The sequence below is a fragment of the Macaca thibetana genome, chromosome 1 (genome assembly GCF_024542745.1).
Source record: "Macaca thibetana thibetana isolate TM-01 chromosome 1, ASM2454274v1, whole genome shotgun sequence".
NCBI lineage: Eukaryota > Metazoa > Chordata > Mammalia > Primates > Cercopithecidae > Macaca > Macaca thibetana.
Genome location: NC_065578.1, coordinates 126,222,110 through 126,243,944, shown reverse-complemented (window position 1 = coordinate 126,243,944; position 21,835 = coordinate 126,222,110). Strand labels below are relative to the sequence as shown.

The 21,835-nt window shown below is 48.5% G+C and overlaps 3 protein-coding genes and 1 non-coding gene across 8 annotated transcripts in view; 2 read left to right on the top strand and 2 right to left on the bottom strand.

Moving 5' to 3' along the window:
- Positions 1 to 11,260, bottom strand: part of RPS27 (ribosomal protein S27) — a 234,813-nt gene extending 223,553 nt beyond the window's left edge. Inside the window, exon 1 of the mRNA XM_050756419.1 lies at positions 11,257 to 11,260. The gene's annotated coding sequence lies outside the window, so the exon portion shown is untranslated. The remainder of the gene's footprint in view (positions 1 to 11,256) is intronic.
- S100A16 (S100 calcium binding protein A16) overlaps positions 1 to 21,835 on the top strand; it is a 193,344-nt gene that overhangs the window by 31,614 nt on the left and 139,895 nt on the right. The window contains exon 1 of one of the 2 annotated variants that reach the window (XM_050755946.1): positions 20,620 to 20,629. The exons of the other annotated variant lie outside the window; for it this stretch is intronic. The gene's annotated coding sequence lies outside the window, so the exon portion shown is untranslated. Of the gene's footprint in view, positions 1 to 20,619; positions 20,630 to 21,835 lie in introns of those variants that run through there. 2 annotated transcript variants of the gene reach the window in all.
- Positions 1 to 21,835, bottom strand: part of INTS3 (integrator complex subunit 3) — a 48,390-nt gene that overhangs the window by 3,651 nt on the left and 22,904 nt on the right. For all 4 annotated transcript variants that reach the window (XM_050752584.1, XM_050752605.1, XM_050752595.1 and 1 more), the window contains 18 exons: positions 20,929 to 21,073; positions 19,763 to 19,892; positions 17,450 to 17,547; positions 13,466 to 13,657; positions 11,647 to 11,734; positions 10,862 to 10,941; positions 10,337 to 10,428; positions 9,580 to 9,686; positions 8,399 to 8,518; positions 7,884 to 8,013; positions 7,367 to 7,421; positions 7,032 to 7,135; positions 6,504 to 6,548; positions 6,176 to 6,295; positions 2,532 to 2,685; positions 1,373 to 1,441; positions 501 to 576; positions 113 to 226 (listed from right to left, as the gene is read on the bottom strand). In XM_050752584.1, the coding sequence (XP_050608541.1) occupies positions 113 to 226; positions 501 to 576; positions 1,373 to 1,441; positions 2,532 to 2,685; positions 6,176 to 6,295; positions 6,504 to 6,548; positions 7,032 to 7,135; positions 7,367 to 7,421; positions 7,884 to 8,013; positions 8,399 to 8,518; positions 9,580 to 9,686; positions 10,337 to 10,428; positions 10,862 to 10,941; positions 11,647 to 11,734; positions 13,466 to 13,657; positions 17,450 to 17,547; positions 19,763 to 19,892; positions 20,929 to 21,073 (1,919 nt within the window). The remainder of the gene's footprint in view (positions 1 to 112; positions 227 to 500; positions 577 to 1,372; positions 1,442 to 2,531; positions 2,686 to 6,175; positions 6,296 to 6,503; positions 6,549 to 7,031; positions 7,136 to 7,366; positions 7,422 to 7,883; positions 8,014 to 8,398; positions 8,519 to 9,579; positions 9,687 to 10,336; positions 10,429 to 10,861; positions 10,942 to 11,646; positions 11,735 to 13,465; positions 13,658 to 17,449; positions 17,548 to 19,762; positions 19,893 to 20,928; positions 21,074 to 21,835) is intronic.
- Positions 17,936 to 18,039, top strand: LOC126945606 (small nucleolar RNA U13). The gene has a single exon (XR_007722496.1). It is a non-coding gene; the product is annotated as a small nucleolar RNA U13 (small nucleolar RNA).

The window sequence follows — 21,835 nt, the reverse complement described above, 5'->3', positions numbered from 1 at the left end:
GGGAAGGAGGACAATGGATCTGGGCTCATCCTAGAAGCCTAAGCCTCAGCCTTGCCCTAGCTGTATAGGAAGTGTCATGTCTGATGTGCTCCCTACCCACAAACCTACTCACCCTTGTATTTGAGGTGCTGCAGGATGGGGATTATGGTCTCCAGGGGAATATTGTGGGCCAGAAAGAGCTGCCAGGCACAATACTGCTCAAAGGTCTCCCAGTCTAGGCTCTGAACTGGAAGAGACAAAAGAAACATCTCTCTCAAGAACACACACACACACACACACACCCCTAATCCACTGACTACCAACCAGCACTCCAAGCAGGGATGTTACAGAGGTAGGACAGATCCAGAAAGACACTGCCCCAGACCACACCAGGGTGGAGTACAGTTCTGTCCCCTTAACTTCCCAGCCCCAGAACCAGCTTTCCAGATAGTGTAAAATACACAGGACTGACACCCTGCCCTCCTCTCCTCTCCCAGGTACCTAAAGGTTTGATCACTTACTGAGTATGTTGAGAACTGAGTCTTTTCGAAACATAACCAGGTTACCCATCATCACGTGGCAGACCAGCTCCTGGAGCTAAGGAGGTGGAGGAAGGAGGCAGAACCCATCAGCTCTGAAAGGGGCCAGGAAGCTATATGGAGGGGGACGCAGGAGGGCTCATAAGGGGGAAAAAAATTAGAAGAAGTGAAAGCCCAGTTTAAAGGAATGGGAAGGAGATGGCACACAACGAATGCTGCCCTCTCTGAAGGATGAAAGGGCTGATAAAGTAGCCACAGGCCTGAGTGGGAATCTTAGGACTATTTTGGGCAAAAGTAGTTACAGCCTTGGTCTGAGCCTGAGAAGGAAAGGACCCTGAGAGGCTGGGCTCTAGATGTAGATTGGGCAGGGTAAAGACAAAAGAAGGAGGATTCTTGGGTGCTAAGCTTCCTCTTTTATGAACGGGAACTAAGTGGAGAGGAGGAGAAATGGGATCCCAGTACATGCCTGAGAAGGATCCGAGCAAAGCTACAGCCTCTTGGGGACCTACGCATGGTGAAAAGGTCAAATAGAAATGGTCTGACCATTTTCATTCCGAGTCAAAGGAAAGACCAGTTGAGAGCTAAAACCACAACCCCCTCAGGTTTTGCTGTGGAACAGGAGTGCCCAAAGAATATGGAGAATAAGGGGAACTCCAGGCAGGATTGGCCTAACCTCAGCCTGCCTTGCTTGGGCTCCACTTTTCCTTCCCAGGCCCCATGGCTGAAAGTGCACATCACTGTAGCCAGGAGGGAGCATGGGCTCCCTGTCTGCAGGCCTGGAGGGAGAGCAGAGGCCCTGTTCCCCTAATGCTGCCTCCCAGACCCTTCTGGGGAGGTCAGAGCTCAATGTTTACCTGTGCAGAGTCAATAACAGCCACGATCATGTTCAGCAGCTCTCCGCTCCTCAAGGTTTCATCTGGAAACTAAATGGAAAAAGAGAGGGGAAGAGTCCTGGGTGGGCTCCTCAGCTTTCATTCCATAACCCACTCTCCTTCCTTATTACATCTCAAGGTGTGACTGGGTCAGCCAGACACAGGCCCTAAAATAAACCGCTAAACAGAGATCTAACAGCTATGATGCTGGAAGACTTCGAGAATTTGAAGACCCCAAGTGCTGTTATTTACGTGTGCACACCATCAGGGGTGTGGGTTTTCTCTGATAGTTCCCACAGTGTGTGTACAGAAAGGAATGGGGAACTACTAGAGATAAAGCCAGAGCTGAGAGGACTGGCCATGATGCCTGATTCTGTGTGGGAGCAGCGGTAGAATAAATATTTGCAACCTTGGCAGCAAAGAAGTCCAACCTGTGCTGACCTTTAGCCAAAGAGGTGGTGTAAAGAGTATGTCTGGAGGTATGTGGGGTAGGCAGGGCCCCATCTAGAGAAGGGGGAACAGGGGGAGGGAAGTACCCTGTGTCCAGCATCTGCACCCCTCCTCCCTCCAGTACTCGGCCGAGATCACAGTTCCTCCTGTCATGCCCTGGATCCTCATTTCCCTCTTCCTGGGAACTTCTACCAAGAGGAGAAAGGGCTGATACCTGTTATGTCCCAGTTCCTAGAGCGTGAGTGAACCAGGGGAAATGAAAGTGAGTCTCCACTACAGAAGCCCCGGTCATCAGGAACTATCAGAGAGAATCCAAGCAAGGGTGAGCCATCAGAGGACAAGAGGGCCTGCTGATGTGGATCTGTCCATGTTGATATGAACATGGATCTGGTTTGTGGGACCTGTCCTAGGTCCAGATGATGGGACCCAATATGAGAAGCCAAGTATATAGGCCCAGACCCCAGAGCACATCAGTTACACTGAAGTATAGGGATTTCAGGGAGTTCTAGAAATGTTTCAACCACTAATACAGAGAAGTGGAAGGAGGGGACAGCTGTGATTGTGGGAAGCAATGGCCCACCTAGGTTAGTGAGGGTGAACAAAAGAGGGTTCAGGGTTGTGTGTGCTCAGAGTGTTCACTGAAGTGTGTTCCTGTGAGCCGCCTGGCACAGATACGGAGGCAGGCACTAACCTCTGTGTAGATGGAAGGCGTGAGGTGGCACAGGAGCCGCACATCATCCTCCTGGCAGGCCTTCATGTCCATCATCAGGCAGGTGTGTAGATCGCCCAGCTGGGTAGCCTGGGCAAATGACTCGTACAGGTTCATCTTCCCTGCGGCGGCTTTGCTGCAAGACCAGCTGGGCCTGAGCCAGTAGCCTGACCCCAGTGCCCACCTTCAAGCATCACTGAAGCAGGCTCCCGCTCTAAAACTGCTTCGCTGGCTCCAGATGCCCTGTGCTGATCTGCCTCATGTCCCTCCCAACTGCCTCCCGCAGGGGCTTGATAACTCATGGGAACCAGAGGATACTCTTCTTTCTCTCCATCCTTCCCCAGAACTCAGAGGGCTCCAGCCATGGTCAGTGAGTAAAGCTACTGACTGATGAGAGTCAGGAACAGAAGAGGGAGGGCTCAGGTCAGGCTGGAGAAGGCTTTTTCTCTTGCTTTCTGGGCTCTAACCATGAGGGCAATGACACCTCACAGCATATACAAACTTAGCTCAAAATGGCTTGTAGGCCTAAACGTTAAGAATTAAAGCCACACAACTTGTAGAAGAGAAACAGGAGTAAATCTTCATGACAACAAAAACACAAGTGGTAAAAGAAAAAAACAGACAAATTTAACTTCATAAAGAGTTAGCACTTTTGTTCAAAAGTGCTATCAAAAAAGTTAAAACTTACAGAATGGAAGAAAAAATACTTGCAAATCATCATGTCTGAGACTTGTATCCAGAATATATAAAGAACTCTTTTGGTATGCAACAAAATCTTAAAAAGAGTCTTAAAAGTTGGCTGGGTAGGCCGGGCGCGGTGGCTCACGCCTGTAATCCCAGCACTTTGGGAGGCCGAGGCGGGCGGATCACAAGGTCAGGAGATCGAGACCACGGTGAAACCCCGTCTCTACTAAAAATACAAAAAATTAGCCGGGCGCGGTTGTGGGCGCCTGTAGTCCCAGCTACTCGGGAGGCTGAGGCAGGAGAATGGCGTGAACCCGGGAGGCGGAGCTTGCAGTGAGCCGAGATCGCGCCACTGCACTCCAGCCTGGGCGACAGAGCGAGACTCCGTCTCAAAAAAAAAAAAAAAAAAAAAAAAAAAAAAAAAAAAAAGTTGGCTGGGTATGGTGGCTCATGCCTGTAATCCCAGTGCTTTGGGAGGCAGAGGAGGGTGGATCACCTGAGGTCAGGAGTTCAAGACCAGCCTGGCCAACCAGCCTGGCCAACATGGTGAAACCCCATCTCTAATAAAAAGACACACAAAAAAACCAGCCGGGCGTGGTGGTGCGCTCCTGTAATCTCAGCTATTTGGGAGGCTGAGGCAGGAGAATCACTGGAACCTAGTATGCGGAGGTTGCAGTGAGTGCGCCACTGCACTCCAGTCTGGGCAACAGAGCAAGACTCTGCCTCAAAAAAAAAAAAAAAAAAAAAAAAAAATCTTAAATGTCAATAATAAAAAGACAAATAACTCAATTAAAAATGGGAAAATTTTTTTCTCCAAAGAAAATATACAAATGGCTGGGACCGTGGTTCCTGCCTGTAATCCCAGCACTTTGAGAGGCCGAGGTGGGCGGATCACCTGAGGTCAGGAGTTTGAAACCAGCCTGGCCAACACAGTGAAACCCCATTTCTACAAAAAATACAAAAATTAACTGGATGTGGTGGCGTGTACCTGTAGTCCCAGCTACTAGGGAGGCTGAGGCAGGAGAATTGCTTGAACCCAGGAGGCAGAGGTTGCAGTGAGCTGTGATCATACCACTGCACTCCAGCCTGGGTGACAGAGCAAGAATCCATCTCAAAACAAACAAACAAACAAAAAAGGAATGAAGAAACGATACATGTTACAACATAGATGAACCTAGAAAACATTATACTAGGTGAAAAAAGCAAGTCACCAGCCAGGCGCAGTGGCTCACGCCTGTAATCCCAGCACTTTGGGAGGCTGAGGTGGCCAGATCATGAGGTCAGGAGATCGAGACCATCCTGGCTAACATGGTGAAACCCCGTCTCTATTAAAAATACAAAAAAAACAAAAACAAAAACAAACTAGCCAGGCGTGGTGGCAGGCGCCTGTAGTCCCAGCTACTTGGGAGGCTGAGGCAGGAGAAGGGCGTGAACCCGGGAGGCGGAGCTTGCAGTGAGCCGACATCGCGCCACTGCACTCCAGCCTGGGCGACGGAGTGAGACTCCATCTCAAAAAACAAAAAAAAAAAAAAAAAAAAAAAAACAAAGCAAGTCACAAAAGATCACATACTGTATGATTCCATTTATCTGAAATGTCCAAAATAATCTATAGAGGCAGAAAGCAAATCAGTGGTTGCCAGGAGCTGGGTGAAGGGCAGAATGGCAAAGTGATTGCTAATGGGTATGAGGTTTCTTTTTGGGGTGATAAAAATGTTCTTTCTAAATTAGATAGTAGTGATAGTTGTATAACTTTGTGAATACACTAAAAAATTATTGAGGTCGGGCACAGTGGCTCACACCTGCAATCCCAGCACCTTGGGAGGCCAAGGCGAGTGGATCACCTGAGGTCAGGAGCCTGACCAACATGGTGAAACCCCGTCTCTACTAAAAAAAAAAAAAAAAAATTAGCTGGGTATGGTGGTTTATGCCTGTAGTCCCCACTACTTGGGAGGCTGAGGCAGGAGAATTGCTTAAACCCAGGAAGAGGAGATTGCAATGAGCCAAGGTTGTGCCACTGCACTCCAGCCTGGGAGACAAGAGCGAAACTCTGTCTCAAAAAAAAAAAAAAAAATTGAATTGTACACTTAAGAATAAATTTTAAATTTTCAAATTTTATGGTTTTTGAATTATATCTCAAAAAAGCTATTAAGAAAAAAAAACCTTAAGGCCGGGCGGAGTGGCTCATGACTGTAATCCCAGAACTCTGAGAGGCCAAGGTAGGCAAATCACTTGAGCCCAAGAGTTTAAGACCAGCCTGGGCAACAGGCAAAACCATATCTGTACAAAAATACAAAAATCAGCCGAGGGTTGGTGGCTTACGCCTGTAGTCCCAGCTATTCAGGAGGCTGAGGCAGGAGAATCGCTGGAGCCTGGGAAGCAGAAGTTGTAGTGAGCTGAGATCGCACGCCAGCCTAGGTGACTGAGTGAGACCCTGTCTCAAAAAATAAATAAATAAAAATTTAAGTTAAAAAAAAAAGCCTTAGGAGCACACAAGCCTTACTGAGATGGGGGAAAAAAAAACCCCAAAACCAATAACTGGGCATGGTGGTGCATGCCTGGATGTAATCCCAGCTCCTCAGGAGGCTGAAGCAAGGAGGATCACTCAAGCCCAGGAGTTTGAGACCATCCTGGGCAACAAAGTGAGACCCTGTCTCTACAAAAAAATTTTAAAAAATTAGCCAGGCATGGTAGTGCAAGGCTGTGTAGTCCCAGCTACTAAGGATGCTGAAGTGGGAGGATGGCTTGAGCCCAGGAGTTTGAAGCTGCAGTGAGCTATGATCAGGTGACAGAGTGAGATGCTGTCTCTTAAAAACAAACCAATCCAACCAAACAAACCCACAAGGCCCTGGTGATGACAGTCCAGGGTTGGGGAGCCAGTGGGCAGAAGAGAGGCTCTTCAGGATGTGTCCTGACACCATTTGAAACATGGGGACCATACCCACCTGGCCCTCAGGTAGTAGAGCAGGTGGTAGCCAATCTTGGGCTGCTTCTGATACAGCTCAGAGAGAAGGTCTAGAAGCAGAGAGAAGCTGCTGTTGTCTTCCTGCATCTGACATAGGTTCCTGGAGTAGGGCATGGGAGGAGAGGAACAGAGCTTTACCCAGGGCAGACTCTCCCGTGGAGTTTCTCAGGTGGCATGGGCTGTCTGTGCCCACAGCATATGTCCTCCTCCCTGGAAAGGGAGTCCCATTACCCCAGGACAGAAGCACATGTGTGTGCTGTCAGGGAGGACAGAGGGCAGAACAGTATCTCCTATAGCTGCATGCTTACCTAAATATTAGGTACAGAGGCTTTCCTACAGACTCCTCCAGGGACCTACAAGAAGAGGGTTATATGTGAGAGTCCATGTGAATGGGTGAGGTGAGCTATGGGCAGATATGGAGGACCAGCTGGAGGCTAAATGCCAGCCTGCTCCTTCCCTACCCAAAAGGCAAACTTCCTGCTGCTCTGTAGGCTTGGTAACAGAGAAAACAGGTTCCTAACATGGGACCACGCTCTCGCCCTTCAGAGACAGGCTCCAGGCCAGTGTCCAATCACACCTGATTCAGCAGATTAGAGTTACTTGGCCCAGCAGCAAGGGCTGGAAGCATGAGGAGGGGATGTTAGTCCACCTCCCCAGTACACACGGTGTTCAGCAGGTAAAAATAAGCCCTTGTTTAAATGAGTTGGTACATGTGAGAATAAAAACACCAAGTGAACAGATTTTTCTCCAGTCTACAGTAAGGGGTCTCTTGGACTCAGGCTGTAAGAGCAGCCTCTGGCTCCTGAGGCTCAGGAGTGAGGGAAGATGAGCCTTACTCCTCAGTAATCTCCTCGGGCAAGACCTCCCCTCGAAAGTGGGCCTTGAAGAGCTCCTGTAGGCAGGAAGCAAGGACAGACAGCTGCTCCGAGTCAAAGTCTTCCTGAGTGATGAGACAAGGGAGAGAGAATCACTACCTACACCCACGCCCCGCTGCCCCCACTATCCCAGTCTTGGAACTCATCTGCTTCCACCTCCAGGATCAGCAAGCTCCCCTCCCCACTATAAGAGGGACTCATCTAGGGGAGGGAAAAAGTGAGTTGGCTTCCCTGGGAGATGTGTAAGCTAAGCAGGCTAGGCTGCTTCCTCCCTAAGGGGCTGGGTTCCTCCTCACCTCCAGGACCTGGTCCACAATTTCCTGCATGACCTCACACTGGGCCTCCGTATCACTGCAGGACAGAAATGAGAGGAAATCCCAGGGACATAAATGATAGCAGAGGGCAGGACACACACCCAGAACAGTGCACAAGCACACTCACATGCACAGAGACAAAACAAAGGAGCTCTGTGTAAAATCCCAGCTTGGATGGGAAGGCTTTAGGGCAGAATTGGTGCTCTCTGGGCAGAGGCCTAAAGAAAAGGAAAATCCCCACCAACCCTGCTTTGGTTCTCAGAAGCTCTTCTCCCAAGAATCTGCAGTGGGAACTCAAGGTGTTAGGGAATGAGGCTGCCCCACTCCCAGCTTGTACTCCCAACGTCAACTGCAGAACTCCCTCATGAAGCTTCAGCTGCCTCTCCACACACTCCTATCATGTTTGCCTCCAACCCCCATCTCCTGCTGTACCCATTAAGCACCAGGTGGAGAGCCTGCGGCTGGACCTCTTGAGGTTGAGAACAGGGTCTGTACCCACCTCCCCTTCTGTAGCTGGAGTACTTTGTCCCTCAGGGACTCATCCAACTGGTCAAGGTAAGGGGTGATATCAACTGGCTCCTCCACAACTGTCTCCTTGATAGGGTGGAAGCGAAACTCTCTCTTCTTTCCTAAAGGGAGTGATTTGGGAAAGAAGTCAGTTTGCCCAGATGCCAGCAACAGAGACAGTCCCCTCAACCACTTATCCCCTTCCTCACATGCCCTAAGTGTGCACCTGTTTCCTCAATGCTGTGTGAGTGCCTGAAGCATCTCCCTGAATGTGCACATGTGCTAGCTCTTACAAGCAAACAAGGGCAGGAACCACTTCTTTTTTCCTTCCTGCCTTGAGTGTTAAGTGCAGGGCTCTGCACTCTGGAGTCTCATCCAGACACCCTGTGAACAAAACTTTAACTCACAGGAATAAGGGTGACAGGAAGAGTGCAGAGAGGCTGCTTCTGGGAACTGGTCCTCTCAGGGCCAGCATAACCCTGAACTAGCCCTTGCTGATACCCTCACCTTTGCTGTTGAGATCCTCTTCATCGTCACTGAAGGCTGCCTCTGCATTGTCATAGCAACTCTCATCCTTATCCGACATATGGTTGTCCATCTCCATGGAAACTGGCTCCTCAATTTTGACTTGGGAGTAAAAAAAGATAAGGCATATGATGGCCTCCTGGGTCCTCTAACATGCCTCATGCTTCTAGGAAGGGAGAATGGAGGGCAAGTGAGAGAATAAGGTGTTTATGATCTAAATGGAATTCTGACCCTGGAAGGACAAACCTCTTGACAAACCTCTTGTCCTCATAACCCTCCATGACCTGCAGAGGGATGTTGCCAGGAGTAAGAGCAACACAGGACATGACTCCTCTATGCTCAGCTCGTTAGGATTGGTAATTGGAGTAAGACCAGGGACAGTCCCAAGTGCTAGTCTCACTCTTGTCGCCTGGGCTGGAGTGCAGTGGCGCCATCTCGGCTCACTGCAACCTCCGCCTCCCAGGTTCACACAATTCTCATGCCTCAGCCTTCTGAGTAGCTGGGACTACACGTGCCCACCAAATACAAATTTTTTTTGTATTTTAATAGAGACGGAGTTTCATGATGTTGGCTAGGTTGGTCTCCAATTCCTGACCTCAAGTGATCCGCCCGCCTCGGCCTCCCAAAGTGCTGGGATTAGAGGCATAAGTCACCATGCTTAGCCTCCAAGTGCTCTTTAATTTAAAACCAAGTTGGAAGATACTACTTGGCTTAGACCCTTATCCCAAAACAAAGTGTGTATGTGTGGTAAGGAGATGGCAGTTGAATTCTGAGCAAGGTTTGAGGCCCAACATGACATACTGTCATCAGAGGCCAGGACCTAGAGCTGGGAAGAGAGAAAAAATGGGCAAGTTAAAGTGAGATAAATATTGTAAATATTACATGAAAGCCTTCTAACTACTGAGCAGGAGTTACTAGGAGAAAAAACAAGAGTTAAGAGAGCAAGAAAGATGAGAGCACGTCAAATAAGATTAGATGAAGCAAGAGAATCAAGACAGACAACACAAAAATGAATAAAAAAGATAAACTGAAGAAGGAAAACCTGTGATGAACAGCGTCACGGAAGTGGAGAACTGTGAACATCCTGAAGAGGGCTCTGGCCTGAAAGCCTTGTTGTCTTGCCCCTCTTTTGACACAGGTGATGGAATGGGAGGACCTCATACCTTCCACAGGTGGGGAGGGTGAGCTGCAGAACTCAGGAAACTTCTCCCTCAGCATTGCCCGCAGCTCCTTATCCAACTTAGGGTTGTCAAACAGGGGAGCCAGGTGTCTAAATGGGGAACATGATGAAGGTCAATATCAGAGCTTCTCTCTTTTTTTTTTTTTTGAGACAGAGTGTCACTCTTGTCACCTAGGCTGGAGCACAGTGGCACAATCTCGGCTCACTGCAACCTCCACCTCCCGGGTTCAAGCAATTCTTGTGCCTCAGCCTCCCAAGTAGCTGGGATTACAGGTGTGCGCCATCACACCTGGCTAATTTTTGTATTTTTAGTAGACACGGGGTTTCACCATGTTGGCCAGGCAGGTCTCAAATTCCTAACCTCAGGTGATCTGCCTGCCTTGGCCTCCCAAACTACTGGAATTACAGGCGTGAGTCACTGTGTTCGGCCAGAGCTTCTCATTGCTAACTCAACATGGAGCTGAGATAGGTCTAAGCCCAATCATTATAACTGGACCATACTCAGATCCCTGAAGGGGGTCAACAGGGAAGATGAAGGCATTTGAAGACCTTTGTAATACGATGGCAGTAGAGAAATTCCTCTAAGAGCCAGGAAGACATATGCCCAGCAGTCTGAGGTAGAGCCAATACTTTTTACACCTGTCAGAGAAAAGGGCCAGCAGTGCTATGGCAACATTTGGATATGCCTGGACCTAATGAAAAATGGGAAAACAACCTCCTTCCCCCACCAAATTCCTTACGCCAAGACTCGCTTCTCCACAATGTGGTTGAGAGAGGAAAAGACACCCTGCCGCACGTGGCCTTCCAATGGTGGATAGAAGTTGGGAATGATCTGGAAGGGAAGAAGGAGGGGAAAAATGAGCACAGGACTCCATCCAGAGAGTTCTGCTGAATTAGATCTGAAAAGCTGCTTTGGTTTTGATCAGGAGACACTGGGGAGAATGGCTGCAGAGAGAACTGGACTTCCTGACCATTCCAGGCCACTCAATGAGAAATTCTTACTGGACCTGGCTGCTCCCCAAGGAAACTAGATTCTACCTTAAGTCACCATCCCTGTGATTGAGCAACCCCACAGAAAATGGAAGATGCAACTGCAGACAGTGGAATATGGAAGGGAAGCATTTATTAACTTGGGGGATAGGACCTATGACCACTTCTGCTCTCAGTCAAGGCATACTGAGAAGACGCATGCACTGGGAGATCGGGGAGATACACTTAATTCTGCTCATCCAGGCATGGGGAGAAAAGAGAGCTCTAACACTTACGCGGCACATGAAGTCCAAGAGTGTGGCAGTGATGGCTGGGTGGGGCTTCATGGAGTGGTGCATAACCAGGATGGCTGGTTCTGGAGGATGTGAAATTAAAGAGCCCCTCACATCAGTCAGTCTCTTTTTTTTCTTTTTTTTTTTTTTTTTTTTTTTTTTTTTTTTTTTTTTGAGACAGAGTCTTGCTCTGTCACCCAGGCTGGAGTGCAGTGGTACAATCTCAGCTCACTGAAGCCTCCGCCTCCCAGGTTCAAGCGAATCTCGTGCCTCAACCTCCCCAGCAGCTGGAATTACAGGTGCGCGCCACCACGCCAGGCTAAAGTCAGCCTGTTTCTGTCTCCATAAAATGGCATGTCAATATACATGAATGGCCCTGGGAAGTGCTATGTCTATTCCCCCCATTCCCACTGAGCAGACCCAAGAGCTGACAGCCCCCGAAACAGCTTGTAGTCCTCATTTCCCTTCTTGTTCCCAGCATTCAGCTTGGAGAAGGGAAGTAATAGGAGAGGAAAAGCAGGACATGGTACAGCCTTTTCCTTTGCCCAGGCCCTCCCCTCCTGAAGACCATGCATCAGGCTCGGGGGAGGAGGTACGGTGATGGCTTAGCCTTATCAAAGCAATTCTCTTTCTAGGTCAAGGGAAAACTGATGAAGAACAACAGAGCTGCTCCCAGATAAGCTGCCTCTACTCCATGGTGCCCTGAGATTTATGACTGCTATCACTAAGACAAGGCAGTGGGGCTTAGGGTGGTGGGGAAGTGGAGCCGCCTGGTCTTGGTCACATACCTATGTTCATAATGCTATCCTTGTCTGGACTAAAGAACAGCCAGTCGTAAAACAAAGCCAGTTTGGCATTGGAGGCAGCGACATTTGACTGGAAAAGAGAGGAGAGAAACAGAGGGCTAGTTTCATCAATCACCTCCCTCCATTTCAGAGTCCCAAGACAGAGTCCAAGGCCCACTTGGCTGTTCCATCTATGAAATTCAGTTCCTAGTGAAACAGGTGGAACGCTCACCCCCCTTGTGTTGTGTATGGGTGAATACTCTGTGGTCTTAACCAAGAGGACAGGGATTGGGCCAGGTACCCCCCAACCTTTTTTTTTCCAGACAAGGTCTTGCTCTGTTGCCCAGGCTGTAGTGCAGTGGCACGATCTCAGCTCACTGCAACCTCCACCGCCCAGGCTCAAGAGATTCTCACCTCAGCCTGGGACTATAGGCACGCACCACCTCACCTGGCTCATTTTTGTATTTTTTTGTAGAGATGAGGGTCCTGCCATGTCACCCAGGCTGGAGCGCAGTGGCATGATCACGGCTCACTGAAGCCTTGACCTGTTAGGCTCGGGTGATCCTCCCAACCTCAGCCTCCTGGGTATCTGGGACTACAGGAGCACACCACCATGCCTGGCTTTTTGTTTTATTTTGGTGGAGATGGGTTTTGCCATGTTGCCCAGGCTGGTCTTGAACTCCTAGGCTCAAGTGATCCTCCCACCTCAGCCTCCCAAAGTGTTGGGATTACAGGCGTGAGTCACCATGCCTGGCCAGGCCTGGGTTCTTTTCTTTTTGTTGTTGAGACAGGGTCTGACTCTGTCACCCAGGCTGGAGTGCAGTGGCAGGATCTCAGCTCACTGCAACCTCCACCTCCCAGGTTCAAGCTCCTTTCACCTCAGCCTGGGACTACAGGCGCACACCACCACACCTGGCTAATTTTTGTATTTTTTTGTAGAGACGGGGGTCTTGCCATGTTGCCCAGGCTGGTCTCAAACTCCTGAGCTCAACAATCTGCCCGCCTCAACCTCCCAAAATGCTGGGATTACAGGCGTGAGCCACCGTGCTCAGCAGGCCTGGGTTCTTAATAAAGCCAGCAGTTCATATCTCTGATTTCCGTAAGGGAGAATGCTTGGACTCAGAAGTTCACTCATCACCCCTGAGCTGAGGCAACAGTCAGACTAGCACCCCTCGGCTGCCCTTGCTGGGCTCTCCAGGCACATTCCTGAAGAAGAGACCCCCACCTCTCCAGGAAGAGCCTGTTGTCATATCTGAATCAGCACATTCCAAGGACCTAGTCAAACGGGGGAGGAGGAGCCCTGTTGGAAGAGGTCAGGGAGCAGCCAGATGCCAGAGAATGGATAGTTTCCCACCCTAGGCACAGAGAGGAAAACACTTGGAAGGAAATGCCTCCACTGCAGACTTGCTGCATTTACAGAAGGGAAGTAGACAAAGCTGAAGCCAAAAAGGCATGGTGGTGAGGGTCTAAAGAATGCAAGCTCTGAATCTGAGAAAGAAACAGTTAAGAGGAATAGCTGTATATGGTTTCTGGAAGCAAAAATGAAAAAGGCAGGGATGCTCCAGAAACCCAGGCTTTTGGGGGTTGGCAGTAATGGGGGAGATGAACCTGTTCAATCTCAAACCCAGATGGAAAATAATGAGTGTAAGTAAATTTCTAGAGACACAAAGGGAAGTGAGGCAGAAGGCTGAGATACTCTGGAGGACCAGAGTGAAAGAAGGGCCCTTAGGGGTCAAGTGGCCCTGGAGTCAGGAAGAAGAATGGAAATATGGGAAAACCATGGAGGAGGCACCCTTCACTACCCAGTATCTTTTGTCCTCACCGTGCACGTTGTCAGGAGCCAACCAATGATGGCCCACCGGGGCAAGATATCTGAACTCAGTACTTCATTAGAAGGGTGGACTACCCCACAGATGTAGCGAATGAGGTCACAGCGCAGAGACTGACTATCTGGAGTTGACAGGTACTGGCGCTGGAACCAATCTTGGTATCGCTTTTGTTGACCAAATCGCACCTGGGGAAAGCGGAAGCAAGAAAAAGAACTTAGAAGACAGTGTGGGTCCCTGGACAGAGGAAACAAGCACCACTTAACTCTAGGTTTGCCCTAGACTTCCATTTCTTCCCACAACTTATTCATTAGCTCATATTGTGTCGTAAGTCTCCTCTCTTTTAGGAGAACTTCTTGATTTGAAAAAAGAACTGTGCCAGGCACGGTGGCTCATGCCTGTAATCCCAGCACTTTGGGAGGCCGAGGCGGGTGGATCGCCTGAGGTCAGGAGTTCGAGACCAGCCTGATCAAGATAGAGAAACCCCGTCTCTACTAAAAATACAAAAAAAATTAGCCAGGCATGGTGGCGCATGCCTGTAATCCCAGCTACTCGAGAAGCTGAGGCAGGAGAATCGCTTGAACCTGGGAGGCGGAGGTTGGGGTGAGCTGAGATGGCGCCATTGCACTCCAGCCTGGGCAAAAAAAGCGAAACTCCATCTCAAAAAAAAAAAAAAAAAAAAAAAAAAAAAAGCTGAAAATTTCTAGCTTGTACTGCACGCTAGTGTTATAGTCATTTTTGCCACCTACCTCAGGCTACATCTACCCCCAACTGCAACTTCAGTCCATTTTTTGGCTCTTTACTCCTTATACTAGTCACTGACTCTCCAGTCAGAAGTATAATCTTGCTGGGCACGGTGGCTCATGCCTGTAATCCCAGCACTTTGGGAGGCCGAGGTGGGCGGATCACGAGGTCAGGAGCTCAAGACCATCCTGGCTAACATGGTGAAACCCCGTCTCTACTAAAAATACAAAAAAATCAGCCGAGCATGGTGGCGGGTGCCTGTAGTCCCAGCTACTCAGGAGGCTGAGGCAGGAGAATGGTGTGAACCTGGGAGGCGGAGCTTGCAGTGAGCTGAGATCATGCCACTGCACTCCAGCATGGGTGACAGAGTGAGACTCCGTCTCAAAAAAAAAAAAAAAAAAATAGAAGTATAATCTTTTCTCATTTTCTTGAGCCACTGGTGAACAGCAAGAAATGTTCTTCAAGAGTAAGAGCTGGGCCTGTTCACCACTCAACATCAACTGAGAATTTCCTGGTGCTGACCTAACAGGACCATTATCCAAAGCCTAGACTCTCCAAACCTTCTTGTGGAAAGTTTTTCCTCAAACAGACCCTAAGTGATCACAAATAATAACACTAAATAAGGAAAAGGATCTGGTTTCCCTCTTCTTATATTCTCCCATCTGTCAGAAGAAATCAACCAAGATAGAGCAAAAAGGTAAAAAAAGCAAACAAAAAGATACTTCTAGACCAACACCATCCAACAGAACTTTCGGCAATGATGGTTGCTATTGTGCACGTGAAATGCAGCTATTGTAACTAAGATATCAAATTATTATTATTATTTATTTAATTTTTTTGAGACAGAGTTTCACTCTTGTTGCCCAAGCTGGAGTGCAAAGGAGTGATCTCGGTTCACTATAACCTCCATCTCCCAGGTTCAAGTGATTCTCCTGCCTCAGCCTCCCAAGTAGTTGGGATTGCAGGCATACACAACCATGCCCAGCTGATTTTTGTATTTTTAGTAGAGACAGGGTTTCACCATGTTGGTCAGGCTGGTCTCGAACTCCCGACCTCAAGTGATCCACCCACCTTGGCCTCCCAAAGTGCTGAGATTACAGGCGTGAGCCACCACACTCGGCCCGAATTATTATTATTATTATTATTACTATTATTATTATTATTTTGAGATGGAGTCTTGCTCTGTTGCCCACGCTGGAGTGCAGTGGCGTGATCTCGGCTCACTGCAAGCTCCGTCTCCCGGGTTCACGCCATTCTCCTGCCTCAGCCTCCCGAGTATCTGGGACTACAGGTGCCCGCTACCATGCCCAGCTAATTTTTTGTATTTAGTAGAGACGGGGTTTCACCGTGTTAGCCAGGATCATCTCCATCTCCTGACCTCGTGATACGCCTGCCTTGGTCTCCCGAAGTGCTGGGATTACAAGCGTGATCCACCGTGCGCAGCCCAAATTATTATTTTTTAAGAGACAGGGTCTCATTGATGGGAGGATTGCTTGAGCCAGGCTGGTCTCTAACTCCTGGGTTCAAGCAATCCTCCCACCTCAGCCTCCTGAGAAGCTGGGATTACAGGCACATGCCACTGCACCAGGCTCTGAATTTTTTTGTTGTTGTTTGTTTGAGATGGAATCTCACTGTTGCCCAGGCTGGAGTGGAGTGGCACGATCTCAGCTCACTGTAACCTCTGCCTCCTGGGGCTGGGTTCAAGTGACTCTCCTGCCTCAGCCTCCTGAGTAGCCACCACCACACCTGGCTAATTTTTGTATTTTTTGTAGAGACAGGGTTTCACCATGTTGCCCAGGCTAGTCTTGAACTCCTGACCTAAAGTGTTCCCACCAGCCTCGGCCTCCCAAAGTGCTAAGATTGTAGGCGTGAGCCATGGCGCCCAGCTGTGGGTTTTTAATTTTAACTCATTTTAACTTAATTTTTTTGTGTGTGTGACAGCGTTTCACTCTGTCGCCCAGGCTGAAGTGCAGTGGTGCGATCTTGGCTGACTGCAACCTCTGCCTCCCGGGTTTAAGTGATTCTCCTGCCTCAGCCTCCCGAGTAGCTGGGATTACAGGCATGTGCCACCACACCCAGTAAAATGTTTGTATTTTTAGTAGAGACGGGGTTTCACCATGTTGGCCAGGCTGGTCCCGAACTCCTGATCTCAAGTGATCTGCCCACCTTGGCCTCCCAAAGTGCTGGGATTACAGGTATGACCCACGGCGCCTGGCCAAGAATGTTTATCATACCTAGTCCTGAAGGCTAACTTAAATTTAAATGGCAACACATGGCTGGTGGCTATCACATAGTACAACACAGACCTCGACAATTAGTCTGGGTGACTTGGGAAAGCTGATTAAGAAAGTAGTTCTCGACAGCCAGACTGGCCGCAGAGGAATGGCCTGGGAAGTCTGCTAAAAACAGACTCTGGCTGAGTGCAGTGGCTCACTGTAATCCCAGCACTTTGGGAGGCTGAGGCAGGTGGATCACCTGAGGTCAGGAGTTCGAGACCAGCCTGACCAACATAGAAAAATCCCTTCTGTACTAAAAATACAAAATTCGCAAAGTGTGGTGCATGCCTGTAATCCCAGCTACTCGGGAGGTTGAGGCAGAAGAATTGCTTGAACCCAAGAGGCGGAGGCTGCAGTGAGCCGAGATCGCGCCACTGCACTCCAGCCTGGGCAACAAGAGCAAAATCCCGTCTCAAAACACAAACAAACAAACAAACAAAAACAAAAAAAACCCCCACAGATTCCTCAATCAAATTATCTGGGACAGTGGGATCCAGGAAGCTGCATCTTTAACATGCTCAAGTAATTCTGCCATTATTCAGTCAAGTTTGGAAAGATACATAACTCTTTTCCTGAGACTTCATGGTTCTCCTGGAGCAATTGTGGGTTTCTTAACATGAACACTTTCACTCTCCCCTTTATAGAACATTTCACACTTGTAAATGATACTAGTATTTCTACATAATTATTGGTTTAGTGACCACTTTAGATAAACTAAAAGCTTCACGAGAGCTGTACCTGTATCTCTCTTATTCGACAGTGTATCCCCAATCCTTAGCACCGTGCTCAATGTGTAGGCATAGAATGAATAAAGGACAAGGAAGCCAGTAGCCAGGCAGATCAGGTACGATTATTTAGCTACCATTCTACTGGTTAGTAAACAACGGTAACAGCTCCACAGACCAAAGCAAAGCCCAACCAGCGTGTGACCTCTTCTCTTGCTGCAACACCTTAGCTTACCCGGGATGTCATGAAGAGGAGTTTAGTCTCCATGTCTGGGGTTAGACGACATGCTAGGAATTTTCGGGATGTTCTTGACTGAAGAAGCTGTAGGATACCTGAATCAAATGTGGAAGGGAAGAGAAAAGAGGAAGCCTGAGGACCAGAAAGAATGAAAGGCAGGTTGGGAACCTGGGCCCAGGTACTGATGGCCAGTAGTCTTGCTCACGGAGAAATTCCAAGACAAGACCAAGGGAGGTCAAGCACAGGTGGGGATTCCAACCAACCACTATCCCCAGGACCCAGCTATATTACTTCCTGTCTTCTGCTGGTCTTCCAGAGCCTCCTACCCACGATTCCCACTGGCAACAGATGGGAAAGTTAAGGGGAAAATATGGGAAACCCCAGCTGCTCTTCCTGCTCCTGATGATCCCATCCTTGGGTCCTGGAATCAATGTTATCTGTGGCATGAGCATAAGCCCTGGAGTCAGAAACATGTGGATCCAGATTCTACTGTAGCTCATAAGCATGATTATTGGTTTTTCACATTCATGTGTGACATGTGCCTCCCTCAAACCTTGTTACCATGTCCTCACATTACCTGCCTGACATGAGAGAACAAAAATAATTTAAAAGGCCAGGCATACTGGTGGCTCACACCTGTAATCTTAGCACCTTGGGAGGCCGAGGCAGGCGGATCCCTTGAGCCTATGAGTTCAAGACCAGCCTTGGCAACATAGTGACACCCCATCTTAAAAAAAAAAAAAAAGAGGCTGGGTGCGGTGGCTCATGCCTGTAATCCCAGCACTTTGGGAGGCCAAGGCGAGTGGATCGCTTGAGGTCAGGAGTTCAAGACCAGCTTGGCCAACATGGTTAAACTCCATCTCTACAAAAATACAACATTTACCTGGGCATGATGGCAGGTGCCTGTAATCCCAGCTACTTGGGAGGCTGAGGTGGGAGAATCACTTGAACCCAGGAGGCGGAGGTTGCAGTGAGCTGAGATCATGCCATTGCACTCCAGCCTGAGTGACACAGCGAGACTCCATCTCAAAAAAAAAAAAAAAAAAAAAAAAAAAAAAAAAAAAAAAGACTTGGATCAAAATCCTGCCTCTGTCACCTAACCTACCCGCTGTATAGCCTTGGGCAAATTACTTAATCTCCTTAAACCTCAGTTTCTTTTCTTTTTTTCGGGGGGGTGGCGACGGAGTCTCACTCTGTCGCCACGCTGGAGTGCAGTGGCACGATCTGCAACCTGCGCCTCCTGGGTTCAAGCGATTCTCTTGCCTCAGCCTCCCAAGTAGCTGGGAATACAGGCATGTGCCACCATGTCCAGCTAATTTTTGTATTTTTAGTAGAGACAGGGTTTCACCATGTTGCCCAGAATGGTCTTGATCTCTTGACCTTGTGATCCGCCTGCCTCGGCCTCCGAAGGTGGTGGGATTACAGGCGTGAGCCACCATGCCTGGCCTCAAACCTCAGTTTATGTATAAATGTAGAAACTAAAATACTTGTAGGGCTGTCCAAAGATTAAATGAGGTAATACGTGTTTGTCTAACACAGAGGAGGTACTTAAAAGCAATGAAATAGATGTTCAATATAAGAGTACTACAATTTCCAGCACTTTTCTCTCTTTCCTGACTTCCCAGGTCCTGGACAACTGCCTTCCGTGTGTGTGTGTGTGTGTGTGTGTGTGTGTGTAGGAGGGGAAGGGGTGTGTGCACGATCACAAGCACATGTGTGTTGAGGTGGTGTGGGGAGCAAAGCTATACAGTTATTGTTCAGACCGTAGCAGGACCCTGGGAAAGGGAATGGGATATAAAAAGGACCTTGTCGGGGAGGCACACGGAGACTCCCTCCTCCAAAGTGGATTTTGCCCAAGCTGGATCCTTGGAATTCGAGGCAAGACTGTTCCCAGGGAGGGGCCTTCTCTTATAGGATTAATTCCAGGCCTCTACTGACTCAGTCTCACGAGTTGACCTCTGACTCCCCTGCTAGACTCTGTGAAGCTGAACACTGGCCACTGGCTCACCTCCTGAGCCAAGGAGCTGCCAGGAAGAGGGGAGGAGGACTACCGTTCTCTGTCTCTCTTTTTTCTTCGTAGTAATGTGGCAGCTGGAGTCTGCCAAGTAGGGGCTGTCTAGGAACTACATGAATTGTTCTGTACCTCTACCATTCCCAGTTGTACTTGGCAAAGCTTGCCCTGTCCCAAGCTTCCTAAAATCTGATCACCAAAAACTCTCCTACCCACCAACCTCTACCTTCTTGATTCAAGCAAGACATATACATTGAACTCCCAGCTGTCAAGGACAGGATGCCTAAGACCCTACTTACCTGTGAACTGAGGACTCAAGGCCTGAGGATTATGGATAATATCTTTCCAAAGCAGTTCAAATTCTGGTATCCTAGCAACATTCTGAAGCAGTCTTACGAGATCCCGACCAATCATCAGACATTCCATGAACTTGATAAGGAAGAGGAAGTGGGGGACAGGAAAGAGAATAAAAACATGGATTGTTTACCTGCTGGAGGGAGGACAAAGGAACAACATGTTCTAGGGAGGGAAGGAAAGAGGGTTAAAGAGACTATAGGATTTCTTCTGGAACCAAAGGATTGGCTCCTAGCTGTTCAGGGGAAGAGAGCTGGAAGCTGGAAGCTGGGGACTGATATCAAGAATGAGAGGTTAGCGGGAAGTGCTGAAGCCCTGCTGGCTTTTACATTAATCCACCTCCCCCTCCACCCAGAACTGTTTCAATACAGTTCAAGGACGACTAAAGTTTCAAAAGGATGGGACTGGCAGAAACCCTAACCTCAAACTCATTTTGTCTAACAAAATTCTGCAGTATCTAATTCTGTGGGTCCAATTCTGTGGTAGAAATGTCTGTATCTGTGTAGTCTAAATGAAACCCATTAGCAACATGTAGCTAATGCAACTAGAGAAGTGAATTTTAACGTTTCATCTAACATTAATTTTAGGCTGGGCACAGTGGCTCACGCCTATAATCCCAACACTTTGGGAGGCTGAGGCGGGAGGATCACTTGAGGCCAGGAGTTCAAGACCAGCCTGGGCAACAAAGCAAGGTCCAGTATCTACAAAAATGTAAAGTAAAAAAAAATTTTAATTGCCACATGGGAGGTCTGATAGAGGACAATTCATAATCTCACTAGACCATGGGAATTACCCAGGAGAGTAGGTGGGGGACCGTGTCATGGTAGGCACACAAGGACAGCTTATCTCTGTGGTGTACAACAGTATCCTTGAAGCTGACCAGGGAAATCCCAAGGATGCCAGCTTAACGGGTAGCATTTCTAGGAATTAGGGCTATTCTACACTAACTCCCCCTCCTTTCTACCCTCATCTGTTGACAAATGATGGAAAACACCAGATCTTGACGCACCTTCGTCTCTAACAAGGTATTTCTGACCTCACTGCATAAACCTCCAGAGGCATCTCAGCCTGAGTCTCACTTCCCCACATTATTTTTGTCCTGTTCCCTCACCCGTTCCCGAAGCAGTGAGATGCAGAAGTCCACTTCCTTCTGTCGCAGGGCCTGGAGCTGGGCAGTCCCATGGTGGTCCACGATGAGGCGGAGGTACGTGTAAACAGCCATGGCAATGAGGATGCTGCTCTTCAGGACCCACTCCCTGCAGGGAAGAAACACACTGGCTCCTATGCTCTGTCTAGAACTATTCACCCTCCCAATTCACCCTTCCTGGGGTTGGCTACAGTGCCTCAGAAATAACTGATGATTTGACACTGGGAGTAGATGCTTTGATTTTTTGCTTGCTCACTCAAGCTAGTATCTATCTTGGACTAACAACTGGCTAAGCTACGGACAACTTCCTAATTTTCTCTTACAAGTGCCTAAAAGGTAACTGCCAAATAAAAGCAATCTCTTTTTACCACCTAACTACTTAGCTTCCAAGAAAATAACTCTCTTTGTTGACTCATTCATTCAAACATTTACTGAGTGCCTATCAGGCGCCAAGCAACATGTGAGGTACTAGGGAAAGAATTAAGCCACAGTATCTACCCAGGTCAGACTATGGGGAAAAGCTGGGTAAGTGTCCCTAAGTCAGCGGTTCTTAAGTGTGATGCAAGAACATGTGGGGATTGCCAAGACCCTTTCAGGACCTGGAGTTTTGAGAACATACTGTGCTAGCTCAGTCTGCTGATCATTAGCAGCTCACCATGCCACAAACCTTTCCCTGGCTCTATCTAGTCACCGACACACAATGAGTCCCCACTCCCACACAATGAGTCACCTGTCCTAAATCACAACCTGAAAAAAAGAACCCGATTTTGGGTGGCAAACTCATCTGCTCATGAGTTTCAGAATATCCCTGAGGAAAAAGGGGGTAATGAAAGGTTTGTTCCCAGTTGCTTTAAAAGGAGTAGAGAGAAAG